Here is an 18,854-nt window from a genome sequence, read left to right on the forward strand (position 1 = left end):
TCTCCTTAAAGTTTTCCTAAAAATAGAAGAGGATGCAATACTTCCAAACTCATTCTATAAAGCCAGCATCACTCTAATACCAAAACCAGGCAAACACACCACAAAAAAAGAAAATTACAGACCAATATCCTGTATGAACATACATGCAAAAATACTCAACAAACTGATTTCAAAAACACATCAAGAGGATCGTATGTCATGATCAAGAGGGATTCATCCCATGGATGCAAGGATGGTACAACATTCAAAAATCCATCATCATCCACTCTATCAATAAAAAGAACAAAAATTACATGATCACTTCCATAGATCTGGAAAAAGCATTTGACAAAATTCAACAGCCATTCATGATAAAAACTCTCAAGAAAATGGGTATAGAGGGCAAGTACCTCAACATAACAAATGCCATACATGACAAACCCACAGTCAACATCATATTTAACAGTGAAAAGCTGAAAGCTTTTCTTCTAAGACTGCTTTCTCCCACCTTTATTCAACACAGTACTGGAGGCCCTAGCCAAGGCAATCAGACAACACAAAGAAATAAAAGGCATTCAGATTAATAAGGAAGAAGTTAAACTGTCACTGTTTGCAGATGACATGATATTGTACATAAAAAAAAAAACTAAAGAATCCACTCCAAAACTTCTAGAACTAATATCTGAATTCAGAAAAGTTCCAGGATACAAACTTAATACACAGAAATCTCTTGCATCCCTATACACTAATGAGGAACTAGCAGAAAGAAATCAGGAAGACAATTCCATTCAAAATTGCATCAAAAATAATAAAATACCTAGGAATAAACCTAACCAAGGAAGTGAAAGACCTATACCCTGAAAACTACTCTTGAGAGAAATTAAAGAGGACACTAACAAATGGAAATTCATCCCATGCTCTTGGCTAGGAAGAATTAATATCGTCAAAATGGCCATCCTGCCTAAAGCAATCTACAGATTCAATGCAATCCCTATCAAAATACCGGCAACATTCTTCAACGAACGGGAACAAATAGTTCTGAAATTCATATGGAACCACAAAAAACGCCAAACAGCCAAAGGTAATCCTGAGAGGGAAGAATAAAGCAGGGGCAATTATGCTCCCCAACTTCAAGCTCTACTACAAAGCCACAGTTATCAAGACAATTAGGCACTGGCACAAAACCAGACCCACAAACCAGTGGGACAGACTAGAGAGTCCAGACATTAACCCAAGCATACATGGCCAATTAATATATGATAAAGGAGCCATGGATATACAATGGGGAAATGACAGCCTGTTCCACAGCTGGTGTTGGCAAAACTGGACAGCTACATTTAAGAGAATGAAACTGGATCACTGTCTAGCCCCATACACAAAAGTAAATTTGAAACAGATCAAAGACCTAAATGTAAGTCATGAAACCATAAAACTCTTAGAAAAAAACATAGACAAAACTCTCTTGGACATAAACATGAGCAACTTTCTTCATGAACATATCTCCCCGGGCAAGGGAAACAAAAGCAAAAATGAACAAGCGGGACTATATCAAACTAAAAAACTTCTGTACAGCAAAGGACACCATCAACAGAACAAAAAGGCATCCTACAGTATGGAAGAATATATTCATAAATGACATATTCGATAAGAGGTTGACATCCAAAATATATAAAGAGCTCACATGCCTCAACAAACAAAAAGCAAATAACCCAATTAAAGAATGGGCGGAGGACCTGAACAGACACTTCTCCAAAAAAGAAATTCAGATGGCCAATCGGCACATGAAAAGATGCTCCACATCGCTGATCATCAGAGAAATGCAAATTAAAACCACAATGAGGTATCACCTCACACCAGTTAGGATGGCCAACATCCAAAAGACAAACAACAACAAATGTTGGTGAGGATGTGGAGAAAGAGGAACCCTCCTACACTGCTGGTGGGAATGTAAATTAGTTCAACCATTGTGGAAAGCAGTATGGAGGTTCCTCAAAAAACTAAAAATAAAAATACCATTTGACCCAGGAATTCCACTCCTAGGAATTTACCTGAAGAAAACAGGATCACAAATTCAAAAAGACCCCTATGTTTATCACACCTCTATGTTTATCACAGCACCATTTTAAATAGCCAAGATATGGAAGCAACTGAAGTGCCCATCAGTAAATGAATGGATAAAGAAGAGGTGGTACATATACACAATGGAATATTATTCAGCCATAAGAAGAAAGCAAATCCTACCATTTGCAACACCATGTATGGAGCCCGAGGGTATTATGTTCAGTGAAATAAGTGGAGAAAGATAAGTACCAAATTATTTCACTCATCTGTGGAGTATAACAATAATGCAAAAACTGAAGGAACAAAACAGCAGCAGACTCACAGAACTCAAGAATGGACTAACAGTTACCAAAGGGAAAGGGACTGGGGAGGGTGGGTCAGAAGGGATGGGTATGGGGATTAAGGAGCATTATGATTAGCACACATAATGTAGGCAGGGCACAGGGAAGGAAGTATAGCACAGAGAAGAGAAATAGTGACTCTATAGCATCTTACTATGCTGATGGACAGTGACTGTAATGGGGTGTGTGGTGGGGACTTGATAATGGGGGGGAATCTAGTAACCACAATGTTGCTCACGTTATTGTATACCAATGATACCTTATTAAAAAAAAAGAAAAAGGAAAAAAAGCACTAATGATATATGAAAACAAACTAAAGAAACTGTGACTTGAGCTTCTCTTACTTAATTTTATTTTTGCTTAAATGGTTATACTTTGTTTTTATCCTAAGAGGTACATCCCATGGAAAATATTTTTGAATTCACTGGAATTTTTAAAAACCACTTAATATATCCTTTCCCTCTATTTTATATTATGTTCACATTTTAACTTTTTTGGCCAGTAATAATTGAATTAGTATTACAATGGAAACAGTACACCAGGATTTAATCCTTAATTTAATTCTAAGACTTTTCAATACTAACACAGTATTTTAATTGCTTTTCCTCCCTTCACTCCTTAGAAAATGTAAATAAATAACAGAGCCTTTCCTAACGGCTGCAGAGAGTTTTCAAACGGAAGTGTTCTTTACTGATAAGCATAATTAAAAAGATTAAAGGCATTAATGGTGACTGCAGAGATATGACTCTAGAAAAGTTTGTTCCTCAACTATTTTGGCAGTTTATCCACAGTTCCCCAAAACTAATAGTGAAAAGCATCTATGGAAGCTGAATACAGCCCCAAGCCAAGTGGCTCAATATGGGAACCTGTTATATGTAGGTTAAGAGACCTGAATCTGATCTTAAAGGCCAGGGGTTTTCATAATAATTCTGTTATAATTTAAAAACAGAATCTAAATAGCATTAAAACAGATGCATGCTAAGCAATTAAAAGTAAATTAACTGAAAAATTAAGGCAAGTAGTTTCTCTCATTTGAAGCACTCATTCAATCCTTCATTTATTCATATACTCATTGAGCATCTCATATGTTCATCTTCACTCATGCAAAAATCTCACATAAAAACAGCACAACTGACATTTTCTTCTAGTATATTTCAAAACGTGTGGAGACAGTGAGCATGAAAAAGAAAGTCAGAAAGGATCAAATATTACATCTGTCTCCCTCAAAGCTCAGTCGTCTGACCTCAGGAGCCATCCAAAATGGTGTTCCTACGGATGTATTCCGGCCGTGCCAGGTGTACGTGAGCTGGGCTGACACACCTGGAAAAAAGAGACAAGACTTACTTCCTGCACTAATGACTCATGTAAAGAGATTCCAATTACAGTACCCTGCCTTACAAACTAATATTAAAGTTCTGTTCCCTTGAAGCTGCCACTGGACTTGAACTTCACCATGAAGTATTAAATTCTAAATCAGGATTTCTGCAGCCAAAATGTGAAATATTTTTCCTATCCATCCTTAAAGATCCATTTCAAATTTTCATTCTCCCATGTTGACTTTTAATCTGCTCCTGATCATACTAAATTCTAATTCTTTTGACCTTCAAATTTTTAACGATTTCTGCAGCCAAAATGTGAAATATTTTTCCTATCCATCCTTAAAGATCCATTTCAAATTTTCATTCTCCCATGTTGACTTTTAATCTGCTCCTGATCATACTAAATTCTAATTCTTTTGACCTTCAAATTTTTAACGATTTCTGCAGCCAAAATGTGAAATATTTTTCCTATCCATCCTTAAAGATCCATTTCAAATTTTCATTCTCCCATGTTGACTTTTAATCTGCTCCTGATCATACTAAATTCTAATTCTTTTGACCTTCAAATTTTTAACAATTTGCTATATTACATATTTTGGCATGTAATTGTTGTTTTGATGGTATGCTTCCTCCCCTTCCTCTTCCCTATTCAGGTCAATTTGAGAGTTTTTATGTGTTGGTATGAGGATAGTCGGTGATTTATGAGTGTGAATAAAATTATTTTCCACCTATCAACTTTGGGCAAATTATACCTCAATCGAGGCTTCAAACTAACATTATCTATTGAAACCAACACCATCAATAGAGTCAGTCATTTTCCTTTAGTGAGATTACAGATGGAAGGACTACACTGAGAAAGTATGGCCAAATAGTTAGTCATGTTATCCCATTAATTCCAGCTGGTTAAATATTTAGTCATGTCATCCCATTAATTCCAGTTGGTTAGATATAATCAGAGCTGGCCCTTCAGAAAAAGAGTAAAATCTCTCTGCTCGAATTGCACACTTCTGCTCCTCACGCAGGTGGGCTGGGTAACCTCTGGCTGAACAGTGCGGCTCACTGTGACCCACTCTGGGCTTGATGGGTTATGCTCAAGTTTCTACTTCCTGATTTCCCTGTTTTGAAATTTGTCTCACATTTGTTTTAGGCTGAGTCTGTTTATCTTATAAGCCAAGTAGAACAAAGGCACTAATTGAGATTTAAAGTTGGATATATTTGATTCCTCTGTAATGCCATTTGACATTTATCACGAATTTCAAAGGCCATATTCAGCCAAATGGGCATTTCACTGATGGAAATATACTTGGGCAGAGGGGCAGGCAGTATGTTTTGGTACCACATAATTGCATCCTTAATGACCTATTCCACCAATGTAAACAGATTTTATCTTTGGCCCTTCAAATTTTCCTTTAAAAACATTGACAGAAAAATACCCTTACTAAATCACTTTTCAGGTTCAAAGGTGATTATCTAATCTATGCTTGAATGTTTTCCCTTAACTATTTTCTAACAAACTATCTGAAAAAAAGGGAATGAACACTTAATATCACATTTTTCCAAAATATATCTACCTCTACTCCAGGCATTTTACCTTTCAGAAATATTAAATTCAAATCTCAAAATTTCTTTCTTGTCTTTTTTCAATGAATTAAAGGCAAAAGTGATTAAGCTTAGATTTTATGATAGTATTAGAGCATAGTAATTTCATGTAAGTGGGAAAAGTAAATGGATTTTAAAAGCAATTTCAAATTGATTCTAACTTCACTGAAAGGTTTCTAACTATATATGAAAAAATTTGTAATTGTATTTGACCCCTGGCATGCATTTTTGTTTCAATCTCATGAAGATAGTTTGAGAATTCAAATGTCATTTAACTGAAAAGTAAAGGGAATAAAACCTTACGACTAAGTAAAAAATCAAAAGTTTTGTGCCTGGCAGGAAAGTGACATTTTAGACTAATCGTGTGATACTTTTTTCCTCCTTCTGGATACAAAAAAAAGATTATGTCAGTAAACGTTGCCATTTTTCAGCAAGTAGTCATGTCATGGTGTTTGAATTATAGACATGAATGGCAGGAAAGGACCTTCCCACTACACCTCATAGGAAATATATATGGAAGGATGATGAGAGAAGTATTTTAGGGTGTGGCACATGACACAAGGTAGACCATTCAGACTCTTTTTCTTGGAAATGTGAATTTTAAGTGAAGACACTCAGGAGGGAGAGAACTAGAGTCGAGTCAACCAACAGCAGGTCTCTAGGAATCAGTCTAAGTGATGCTGCTCGAGGGCCAGCGCTGCCATAGTTCTCCTCTTAGGAGGAGGGACTGCCCAGGTTCTCCCTTGGCTTTATAAGCCAGCCGGTGTAATTTCCAGTATCCTTGCCTAAGTTGGTCAGAGTCAGTTTCTGTTGCTTACAACCAAGGAGGCCTAAGTTACACAATCTTAGTCATTTTACATATGAATGAGCAAATTAACAAGGGTAATAGTCAATAGTGAGTTTAAAAGTCTACGAGTCATTAGGCCTTATGTTAACATGAGGTTATACTACATTTATATATTTATATTAATATTAATATAAGATGAAGAATTCTTTAAGACAAACATTTGGACTCCAAATTCTTTAACCACACATGCCAAACATTAAGAGACTTTTGAGCAAGCATACTACATATAATATAGATTATTCACTACTTACTAGTATATTAATATATACATTATGAAACATATAGAGGAAGATAATTTTAAAGAATGAGATCAAAGTAACAACTGTATTATGAACTGTATTATGAATTTCACAAATAGGTATGAACCTTTCTTTTTGCTTTCCAATGAGGTCTTGTAAATACCCTGGTACTAGCACCCTCTTCAAAGACCACTGGTCTAAGGGGTGCTGGGCAAAGGACTGCAAAGCTCTTGGAGTCTCATCTATCTTTTAGTGTCTTGGGACCCTGCTGAAAGAATATTTTAGTCCCGGTTCCTGAAAACTGTATGGAAATAAGAAAAATTCATTCCAGGAAATGTGGAGAAGGAAAAACAAAAAGTCCCAAAATAAGTGAAAAATGAAAAATGCAAGTAAGTAGAGTAAGAAGCTCTTGCATCTGAGAATACTGGATGATTGTTACATTAAAACAGGACACACATCTGACTAGGAAAGAGCAGCAGAGGAAGGCATTTGCTGAATTTCATGTCTTGAATACTTCTGCAATGGTTGTTATACCTCAAGATGATTTTACCAATGCAACCACATAGTTTCAGAGCTAGAAGGCACCTTAATAGTTATAAAGCCTAACGTGTTCATTTTCAGGTTAGTAAACTTAGCTGAAAATAAAAACAAGTTTCCCAAGGGCAACTGTCATTTTTACTTCATATAAATTTTCACAAGACAAGAAGCTAAAAAGGTAGCAAAATGCAGAATTCTATTAAAAATGATTGACATAAATTATTTTAAAAGGCAACAGCAATTCAAATTATGAGTTCAGAAGCCTTAGGAAGTAAAGGAGATTAGGAAAATCATCTTGTCCAGAGGAACTAATGGAGTAAGTCACCAAAGTAAACAGTTACATAAGCATCTCAAGGGAGAAGACCTAATGGATGGAAAATTCCAGGCATAACATTGGGATAGTGAGCAGATATTGAAAGGATCAGCGGGCCAAGAAGAGATCAGGACTGAACAGAAAACAGGCTAGAAGGGAGGACAATAATACATTAAAAAGTCAAAGCCACAGGAACATTGAGGACATTTATGTTAATGATTTTTCAGCCCTTCGCTTTGATTACACTTCTGGGGAATTTTTATGCTATTTTAGGCCCTTCCAACAAGGTTTACTGGACTGTTTGATGGTTGTACAGCAACTCTGTTCCCTACTGCATAGGTCCCGCTTCTAGGGAGAAAAATGTAAAGGATTACACTTGTCACCAACAGGTTTCTTAAGGTCTTAGGGAGTCAGAAAAGACATCAAATATGTGATTTCCAACATGGTTCAGATAGACCAGACAACTTAAGAGAACTTGATTTGCTATAACCATACAGCCTGTGACTCTAGGGGGAAATCTGGGGCACAATACCTGTAAAACCAAAATCAGTCAAAGGGAGAAGTAAAGTTAAAAAACTCCTTTATTTCTTACAGCAGTGATCCTGACTCACTCTCTCTTGACCAGGCTGCAGCAGAACAGAGCTCCAACCAACCTCTCTGGTCCAGAAAAACCCTCACATGCCCTTGTAATTACCTATTGATATGTAGATGTTACGCTCAACCCCTTGGAAACACCTACTGATATGCAGATGCACTAAGGCCAGGCAAGAGATTCTGGAAATATTACAATTTTACCCACACAGCCAAATTCTTGACATCTCAAGAGAGCAAAGGGGGGAGCAATAGGTTTTTGTTGCTTTTGTTAAAAACAGAATACTGCAGGAATGAGAACAGAAATTATTAAAAAAATATAATTTTTCAACATGAAGGGTTCATAAAATTTATTATACCATCTAACATCCTTATTTTATTGATGGGTTAAGATATGTGATGATAAATTTTGTGTGTTGACTTGTATCAGGCTGAATTTACTGACATGGGCCTATGAAGCAGAGACTTTGCATTTGATATTGCAGATTGTGGAGTTAGAAAGGGCTCCACCACTTTGTTTAGTTGGTTGGGTCAGCCATGGACCAAAAAGTAGCCCCTAGTAAATGAATTTGAAGTCCCAGAACTACATTGGTCTACTCTAAAGGAAGGGGCTCAAAGTTTAGGAAGATAGGAATGTTAGAGTGGATTTGCCATTTAAGAACTACTCACCCACATGGGAGGGTGCAGAGGACATACCTTTCAACACAACCACAAGAAAAAATTTTTGAGGAGAACCCCAGCATCCTTGAAGAGCTCTGTGATCAGTCTTCTCTGTAGACTAGAACTCACAATCGGAACTGCTGCCAGTGAACTGGAAAAGCTAAATGCAATGGGAGTAAGTAGATCACAGAGTGGCAGGAGCCAAGTGGTAGCCCTTAATCACTCCAGGCAAGGTGGGCAGTCACTACAATGGACAGCCGAGTCAAAGCAGTAATGAGAAGAGTCTGATTCACAGAGACCTACGGCATTGCCTCATTGATCTTGGTGTTCCTAAAAGGGAAGTAGGTGGGAAGCCTATTAAGTTCTTACCTGATCTATATAAGCAAAACAGTTCTAAGTCATGTGAACAAAAGTCTAACTTGAATCATAAAAAGTCATGGTCCTTCAATCAACTTCAAGACTGGAGCAAGTTTAAAGACCCAGAGCCCCTTGAATGAAGGGGAGGTTGACTCCTTGAGGAAGGACCCCAGCAACACTGCCAAAAATTTTTACTGTTAATCTTTCCCCCAACCTTCCCCAAAGGCACCTATGGCCTTTTACCAAGGTGATGGTGCACTGGGGAAAAGGGAATAATCAGACTTTCCCAGGCTAACTGGATACTAACTGAATTGACACTATTCCAGGAGACCCCAAATGTCACTGTGCTCCACTAGTCAGAGTAGGGACTTAACAGAGGCCAGGTGAGCAATGGAGTTTTAGTTCAGACCCATCTCACAGAGGGCCCAGGATTCTGTTTTATCATTATTAATTTAGGAGATTGGAATAAATCAATTATTCTTTATTACTTTGAGTCACAAACTACTTAGTTGCATGAAAGCTTTATATTTTCTCATCAGGAAATTCATATTCACAAAACATTTTGCATATAAGGATATCAAAAATCTTCTGACGTTCTACTATGTAATATAGCAAAGGGTATTCAAGGTTATCTCCAGCATTCACATCCAATGAGTCTGTAAGATGACACAAGGAAACTGCTTCTATGCAACCACCATGCCCCTCAAAACTAATGTGATATCCCCTGAAAATCTGTCTTTTCCAGTCCACCAGGCACTAGATCATTCCCTTTCTTTAATACTCAGCTTATATCTTAAATGGAGACAGGATAGTGCTTTCTCTGAAGACACCAGCACCACACTGCTCGCTGCACTCTCACTGGCTTTGAATATACGAACTATGCACCTGCAGCCACCTGCACCCCCCAACTGTGCATGCCCTTGTGCACAGACCAACTCCTATTTGAGGAAAACTGAAGGAGCAAAGAGGAAACTCTTAAAAAATATAAGGAAAGTCCTTGGTTCACTGAAAGTTATTACACCATGGAAAGGCAGTTGGTAGCTTTTATGAACATTTCTATAGCTTCACTGAAGTCATTAGTTTTTGTGTTAGGTAAATCCCTAGATGAAAAGTTTTCTTTTATCTAAATGATAACATTTTCAAAATGTCTGAAATCCATTCTTAATTTCAAAACAGAATTTTCTTAGGTGACCTTTATGTAATTTAATTTCAACAATCAAGAACTAAAATTTTGAACATCTCTCAGAATACAGAGCAACGCACATCAATTAGAAAAAAAATACTCTCCAGATTATTTAGAAAATATCTTTGTCTCTCACTTTCCATAACCCTCTTTTAAGAAACATCTTTTTATTCACAGTTATTTGCAGAATAGGAAGACTCAGGCAGGCTTGCTTTGTATCATATCAGCCCATTCCCAGTCACATTGACGAGATCAAAAGGGGATCTATCTGATCCAGCCCGTCCGACTGAGCTCCTTCTTCTACTCCAAATCCCTTCTGAGTTGGGGCTAAAAGTCTGGGTCTGTTGGCACTAGACCCATAGGTCATACAGACTGGGAAGACTGAGGCTGCTATTTCTGAGTGGTCTTGATGGGCAACATGCAAACTTCAGAGGCTGGTCTGTAGACACCGGAAGAGAAGCAGAGAGGAGAGACTTGGTTTCTCCAGTGAAAGCGCAGGAGACAGCAAGCACGCATGGTTCTTGCCCCCATTTTCCTGTTCTTCTCACCCAGGAGATTGCCTTTTGCATCTTACCCTTATTTGGAGCTAGTTTGGTTTTCTTGTCCTTACAACTAAAAGACCCTTGACTAAGATACACAACATTATCTATAATGTTGAATACTTAACTCAACTTTGGACAATTTCACTTTGGAATACCTGGACCACAGGTTTACCTGGAACCATGAAGCTCTAGAAAGAAGAGTCCATTTATACATGGTTTTGCTTTATATAATGACAGGATTATAAATGTCTTTCCTATCAACTAAAGGTCACCTCCTCAAAACACAAAAATAAATTCTCACTGAATTAAATATTAATTTTTGTATAGGTGTGAAAACTCTAAACTGACAATTCTAAATTGTCAACTTTTAAAAATGATTCTTCCCTCTAGCTTTTTTTTTCAATAATTTCATTCAATAAGGCACTAGCTCTCAAATTTTCAAGATTCATAATGTTCAACTACCAAATACAGGTGTTTGATGTGTATGTGTGTGTATATATATCTATATCTATATATAGTATATATATGTTGTCTTTAGACATATAGATCTATAAATATATTCAGACTTCTGTGCTAAGTCTCCAACTTTATTCCATAGTTAAAACAAATTTGACATAATTTCATCCTTAGGAAGAGTTGACAAGAGAAGTACAAATAAGTTTTTCCTGAATCACTTGAGGCTAAGTGGGCTACACGATGTCCCTTTAGCTGCAAATCCTTTAGTGTGTGACTGTTACAATAAGGATATTCCCCTACATACCCACAATTCAATTAATAAAATCAGGAAATTTAACACTGCTGCATTTTTACCACCTGATCCACAGACTCCAATTGAAGTTCTTTAGTTTTCCCAAATATGGCCTTCCAACAAAAGAGTCCTGGCTCCCACTGTCCTCATAATACATCCTGATGGTATTAAGCCCCTTTATGTAACCAATCTCTTGTCTCCATCTTGACCTCTTTGCAGATGCCCCAGATAATAGCTCTGGCTCTAATAGTCTGAGTGGGGTCACCATCCAACTCCTAGACGGATGCTGTCTTTGTCCCCCTTGGGGACTCAACACACCATGCTAAGCCACCACTACCACCACCCTCCCAGCATGGACACCTCCTCACCCCTTTCAGGCCATGCTGAGCTGCACCCTGACTCCCCTGCTTGTAGGCCCCACCTAAAGCTTTTGTTCTGAATTATTCAGGGAACAGAAAGCATGAGGGGAACTTCACAGTTCTGAAATTCAGGTGTATTGCCTCACTTGATGCTAAAAAGTGGGTTATTAATAAATAAATCACAATTTCTCTTTGACCTACATTACTCATTTGGGATTTGGGATTTGGTCTAAAATTGGGCATGTGAATAATAAGAAATTTAAAGCCATAAAATATTCTGTCAAGAACGATGTTTAAATAAATCAGAGAAAGTACAATCTGTACTTTTGCATTGAAATGTTAACTATCCTATTAGAAACCATGTTCCTCAGAGAGAGATCCATAGAAATGAGAGCAGAGAACTGCCCTTTACATCTAAACTCTCATTTTCACTTCCAGGTAAGGACCACTTTTTCAGACAGTCAACAGCTTGCCTAAAGGGGTTACTCTCCTGGGAGGTCATTTTATTTATTGATTCATTACATACCAGTAATTGTTAATGTATTTCACTAATAATGTTTACAAGCATACTTGTCTCTTTACTCTCTGAAGTATCTGGTGGTTTTCTCTAAGAGCATATCCCACTTAATAAAAAAAAAACAGAAGATTTTCATAAAGACTATTCATAACAAGTATTAGCAAACTGAATCTTACTTTTAGTGTAATTAAGTAGTTTGATACTTAAAGTAATACTAAATTTACTCTAGCAAAGGGATTTTTTTTTTTTTACTGACACAAACATCTATTTTGATGACTCAGATTTTCATTATTTAGAACTATTTAGTAAAGTATCTATTTACTATTTACCAAGTACCTGCAGTGTGTACAACACTGAGCTAGAGGCTAGGTGAGAATATTATTTCATGATAATGGTCATAGTTCAGATTTTTTTAATTTTAAAGTAATCAATAATTATACTGAGTCGTTTACCTATATCATCACATTTACTCTTCACAGCAATCAACCATATGAGGTAGAGAATGTTTTTGTTTACACTTGGAGATGAGCAGATTGATGTCCTTGGAGACTGTAAGTGACTTTCGCAAGGTCACACAACTGTATGGAAAATCCTGCCTCTTATTAAATTCATTCATTCATTCAGGAACACTTAGGGAACACGCTCAGTGTGCCAGTACCATGCTTGGCTCCAGGGACAAAGGGATAGACCAGAGAGACACCCTGTCATCATGAAGTTTATAGCTTAGTAGGGAAGGCAGTCATATTAAGAGCTGCAGATCATGTTCTTGGACAGCAAAAGAAAAGAGCATGTTAGTAAGTTTCAAAGTACTTCCTCAATCACATGTGGAAAGCGCCAACTGGGGACAGGGATGGGACCCGCTTGAAGTTAATAGGAAGGGAGGGACCTGGTGAGATGCATGGTGATACAGAAAGCACCAGTCGTTAAGTGCATACTCTGTGCCAGCACCAAGGACCATCAGCAAGGCTTCCCCAAGGGCTGGAGGAAGCCAGTCCATAAAACACTGAGCAAGAGCAGCCGGGTCGGACGTGCTTTCTGAGAGTCCCTCTGGTGGCAGGTGGGGAAGGAGGTTCAGGGAGTTCACTGAAATGTGACAGCAGGGTCCCAGGTCAGCAATGATGGCTGGGACTCAGGGGGGCAGAAAGGATGGACTTTGGGGAGACAGACCAGAGAGACAGAGCTTTGGGACTAGCTGCCAATGGGGGAGAAGAAGTCAGAAGACTCAAGGATGAGCCTAAGATTTCTGGCTTGAGCAACAAAATAAATACTGATGATGTCTTTTTTTTTTTTTTTCCCCACGAAAGAGACTTTATTACCTGAAAGTGAGAGTGGCTGCCCCAGAGGGGGGTGGGGAGAGAGGGAGAGAGAGGAAGAGAAAGCAGGGAGAGCAGGGGGACAGAGAGGCAGAGACAAAGAGAGAGAGAGGGCAGCCTGATGATGTATTTTTAAGACAAGAAACTCTGATATGAGCAGATTTCTAGGGATGGATAAGATGGTGAAGTTCCATTTTGGACATTCTAAGGACTGGCAGCCATCCAAACACAGATCTTCATTATCCAACAATGAGCTCCCCGTATATTTTATAAGATGAGAGATTCAAATAAAATGTATCCCAAAACCCTTTATTCCCAGCTATAACCTTCTCTGAAAGCTTAATTTAAACATAAAATAAGGACATTGATTTTCAGTTTGTTTCTGCAGGCTGTGACTTACCACATCTTATTCCTTCTGCCCTTGAGAAATTTCACTACACAGGCCCCTGAGGTATTAATTCATATGAAAACTTACAAATCATTTTTGTCAGACTGAATCCATGTCCCCTTACCATGGAGAACAGAAATATAAGCATTCTCTCATATGCAAATAATAACATTTTAGTATCAGACACTAAGAACACATTTAATAGACAACTGACCTTCTATTCTAATTGCTGCTGAAAGTCAAGTCTTTAAGTTTGTTAACCTAAAGCCAAGGCTTTCCATTCTGTCAGTTTTCCAGGTGGTATGACTACTTTATAAAAACAGCATGTGAAAGGTCACTTTATTTATTATCTATGCATATATTTTTAATCTAGATTGCTTTGGAGGGTATCCCAGGAAGTTGCATTTCTCAAAGTTACTGGTTTACCAAGTTTTTCTTTATGATGGACACTTACCCTTGTTTTAACAATTTTCATCTAGGCTATAAATACTGTAGCCATTTTTTAAAGCAAGGAATTATGGGATCTCAAGTTATATATTAAGTTCTCTAGTTGGGTCTGTTAGAGCAGAGCCAAAATTATTCTGAGGAGAGACATGGCCATGCCTATGAAGCAGTGAAGAGTATTTTCTTTTTCTTTAAATTTCAGGCACAAGTTCTTAGTATTCTAACCCAGCCAGGTTATTCAAACACATACCTCTGAACTCAACTACTAACAGAGATTAGCTGTCTCCCAGTTATTAGTCAGGAATTCACTGTCAAACTCACTAGTGCTCAGTAGTTTTCAAAAGCTCACCTGAGAAAGAAAAGCTACCTGCCTGGTTGTTTGAAGGATGTTATTCATTCATTCCTCTCTACATGATCTGAAATTCATTCCTGAGTTAAGCCAGATCACTACAGAGAGCTGCATACTTGGATATTAAAAGAATTACTTTCTAAAGTTAATCAATTACTTTCTCTAACTTTCCAGCTCCAAAAAGCAAAATGAATGAAGATTCATTCATTCAACTATGACTCACTGAACAACAATATCCAAAGCATTAGGTCTACAAAATAGAATAAGACACAGTCCCACCTCTTAAAGACCCTACCTATCTTTCTAAGTATCTTTATCTATTTGTAGAGACCAAATAGATAGAGTCCCATGTGATAAACACAAAGATGGCGAAATACACAGGGAGGGACCCTGCCCCCCAATCCCCACCAGAGCACAGGCAGAGGGAAGGTGAAGAATGACTGAAGAAATCCAAGCTCTCCTAGCATAACGTCCCTTGTCCTCTGGGGAGTCATGTGTGCTTAAGGAACAAATGAGAGGAGGTGCAGGGGGTGCTGTCCAATGTCTAAGTAACTTCCTAGTTGAAGGGAAGAGTATTAGCTATGGTGCCCTGGGCTGCACACAGAAACTCGAAATCAGCTTAGTGAATACATAAATTTATCATCTGACATAACAAAAGGCCCAGAGATAGGGCAGCCTCCAAAGTCAGATTTAGAGGCTCAATGACGGCATCAAGGACCCTCATTCTTCCTGCCTCTCAGCTCTGCCTGTCTCAGGGTTGGCCTTCCAGTCGAGGTAGAACAACACAGCTTCAGCAGTTACAGGAATCACGATAAGTCACAAAGGGCCCCAGGGAAGAAAGGGACCCCTTTTCCCTGGTCCTCCTTAGGAAGGAAGAAATTTTCCCAAAGACCTTTGAAGATTTCTCTTCAAGTATCAATATCCTGGATTTGGAGACATGCCCATTTATAAAGCAATTAGTAAGGGCCATGGGATGACTGCTCAAGGCTCACTGTAATCTCTTGGGATGTGGTCTATTTGAGAAAATCAACCACACTTACTGCTACAGTGGCATTAGGAACACAAGCCAGCTGGCTTGAAAGAAGTCCTTTCTTTTAGGAATCTCTCGTAGGCCAAATTTTTTTATATCTGCATTTTCTCACTTCAAGGACATACTGTTTTTTTCTCTACTTTCAATGCCTAGAAAGCAAGGCTGATGGAAAATTATCAAGTCATATCATACTACTCATTTTGCAGCCCAAACTCATGCATGTCAAACAAAAGTTACCGAAATCTACGAGTTTAACTCCGCCTTCAGTGGTCAATAGGATGTTATTTCCTTTTACATCACGGTGAATAGTTTTGTTGCTATGCAAATGCTGAAGTCCCTAAAAGGTGGGAAATATATAATAACTTTTAAAGAAAACATCAAACAACAAAAACAACAAATTTTTAGGTGGATGTATTTGTGCAAATTAATAGGAAATACATGTTAAGATTTAACACTCAAACATTCTTAAATGTTTCACACTGAATTAGCTCAATCAAAGTACATCATTTGTACTTTGGACTATATAAAAATTCCTAAAACCAGAGTATACCCTTGGCTCCTATCAAATAGTTTATTAAAAGAGTGTTGATCTCAATAGAAAAAGAACGTTCTATAAACTTCTTTTAAATAATGGGCAAATAAAAACCTAACTATTAGAAAAAAAACAAAAATTAAGCTACCTTCATCACAATTACAATCACTGAAATGCACTTAGGAAATCAGAACTCAGCATTCTGTTAACAAAAGAGGGTAGATTTCGAATGGAAAAAAGGAATTTCTTATGCTAAACATTTCAGATTTTGCATATACTCTTGCACCAATAAATACTAATGCAATGATTTTTTCTAAAAATAGGATCCACATTTTTTATTTAACAAGAATGCCCAATAACTAACACACAACAATTTAAATGGCCTTACCAATAGTGCTTCACGCAAAATATAGGCAATTATGGGCTCACTCATTCTTTCGCCCTTTTTCAGGAAGGCTTTTGTGAGATCAGTCACCGATCCTCCATTGCACAGCTATAAAAACATATTTCAAGATATATATTAAAATAGGTATGACATCTTAAGTACATGCTATGAAAGGTTTCCTGAAAACGCTTTTAAAATTGTTGCAATTTTTTGTTTCAAATGATTATTTCCATCATCTGTATGGTTTCATTAATCATATGAATATATAAACTTGCAAGAGAACAATTAGTGACTCGAACACTATTTTCATATGAATTAATTTTTAGAAGAGAATCTGGAGACATACGGGCTTGGTTTTTGAATTCAAGGACAAGAATCATGATTCTACAAATTCGTCCCAAATATTAGGATCTAGAGCGTAAAACCATTTTTGAGTTCTGACAGCTTAATAGTGCAGTAGATTCTATGACTTCCAAACATGGCTATGTACTATTTTATATGTGCATTAATTTTAAAACATGCCTCCTTTAAAACTATTTTATATGTGCATGAATTTTAAAACATGCAAAATTTCAGAGTGTATTGAAATAAGGATCACAATTAACATTCTAGAAAACTGTGTTTAAATATGTTTCTCAGGTTCTTTAGCCTCCTCCCCAAAGTTGGGGAACCTAATGGAAAAACAAGAGGGAAGAACATGATCAGGGAGGTTTTCACCTCCAGATTAACCAGTGTTAGGTAACAGTAAATCCCACAGGAAACTTTCAAGGAGCTTCCGATTTGAAGAACAAAGAAACACTGGTATTAGCAGAAGAATTTGAGAGGGCAGATAAGTCAGTAAATGGTCCCAATGAAGCTGTGACCCCTGGGTACTGGATCCCCTAATCTCTGACCTTTAGCTTTTTTGCATTTCGCCCCACCTCTCTTTGGGGCTCTTATCTGTGGTCTTCTTGCAATCTAAAATTGCTTTTAAAAAAAAATACAGTCTAAAAATTCACAAAATAAACAACACAAAAACAAACCTTAATGTAAACTATGGACTTGGGTTAATAATGTATCATTATTGGCTCATAAACTGTAACAAATGTACCATACAATTGCAAAATGTTACTACTAGTTAAAACTGGGGATAAGGAGTTTATGGGAACTCTGTACCGACTGCTCAATGTTTCCACAAACCTAAAACTGTCCAAAAAATAAAGTCCATTAATTAAAAAAAAAATCTAGCTGTGCCAGCATTAAGAATTTTTGGTAAGGTTCTAAAATAACAATGACAGAGCAATAAAGAATTAATACAAGTTATGATAGACACCCTATAATACTGTTTCAGAAGCACATTATCCTACTCATGGTTGCATTTTATATTCAACACATTTTCCCATAAGTGAGGCACTAATGCAGAAATTATTCTTGATAACATAAGTTTCTGTTGTAATAGCATTTTTGGTTAAGAAAAGATTTCTAGAAGAATTATTCTTTATTTCTTTATATTCAACAACTATTTCCTGAATTGTCACTATGTACAAAGCACCAAGATAGGCGCTAACATGGATCAAAGGCAGACAGAGCACCTTTCACCCTTGCTGGGCTTAAAATACAGCTAACAGTGATTTTCAAACAGGGATGATTCTGCCCTGAGGATGATTTTGCTTGGAGGTATCTCTGAATGTCAGGACTAGATGCTACTGGCACTGGGAGCTCAGGGGTGCTGCCAACGTTGCACTGAACAATCCGCCATTGATGTCAACAGTGCCAAATTTGAAAACCCTAAATTAGAGCTATAATTGCCTGGATTATATGCTAGGTCTTGAATTATAGTTATGTGGATAATTATGAGCCAGCACTGTAGCATTTCACAGACAGACTGATAACATCAAGTTGAAGGGAAAAAAGAAAAGTTTTAATGACAGAGAGAATCTGCCTTGATATATGTTGACAAAAAGTCTCCTCTAGGTTATTTTGATACATTTACATTGGTTATGGTGTCTTCTGCAATAAAGAAATTTACTTTATGGGAAGGAGAGGGAAGACCTCAAATTTATCAACTTTATTCTTAATGTTCTGTCCCTGATTTTATTGTTGTTATCCCTTTGCAATGTTTAATTTGTATCTGTACTCTTTCTAAAGAAGAATAAAATGAACTCATGTCATGAATTTTCTAAATCCTCATTTAGAATTAGTAAAATTTCAAATATGCTATTGGATGAAATTAAAATTTGCT

The 18,854-nt window shown here is 37.2% G+C and overlaps 1 protein-coding gene and 1 long non-coding RNA gene across 10 annotated transcripts in view; one reads left to right on the forward strand and one right to left on the reverse strand.

The window, feature by feature from the left end:
• LOC130682914 (uncharacterized) overlaps window positions 1–11,053 on the forward strand; it is a 28,116-nt gene extending 17,063 nt beyond the window's left edge. The window contains exon 3 of the long non-coding RNA XR_008996368.1: window positions 10,204–11,053. This is a non-coding gene — a long non-coding RNA (uncharacterized LOC130682914). The remainder of the gene's footprint in view (window positions 1–10,203) is intronic.
• MYO3A (myosin IIIA) overlaps window positions 1–18,854 on the reverse strand; it is a 244,873-nt gene that overhangs the window by 202,970 nt on the left and 23,049 nt on the right. For 8 of the 9 annotated variants that reach the window (XR_008996367.1, XR_008996366.1, XM_036902582.2 and 5 more), the window contains exons 5-7: window positions 16,637–16,741; window positions 15,954–16,053; window positions 3,625–3,701 (exon numbers count right to left, since the gene is read on the reverse strand). Coding sequence is in view for 7 of the 9 variants with exons in the window: in XM_036902582.2 (XP_036758477.2) it covers window positions 3,625–3,701; window positions 15,954–16,053; window positions 16,637–16,741 (282 nt within the window). In the remaining 2 variants the exon portion in view is untranslated. The remainder of the gene's footprint in view (window positions 1–3,624; window positions 3,702–15,953; window positions 16,054–16,636; window positions 16,742–18,854) is intronic. The other variant, XM_057498238.1, reaches the window with a different exon arrangement.

This window comes from Manis pentadactyla, chromosome 3 (assembly GCF_030020395.1).
Source record: "Manis pentadactyla isolate mManPen7 chromosome 3, mManPen7.hap1, whole genome shotgun sequence".
Taxonomy (NCBI): Eukaryota; Metazoa; Chordata; class Mammalia; order Pholidota; family Manidae; genus Manis; species Manis pentadactyla.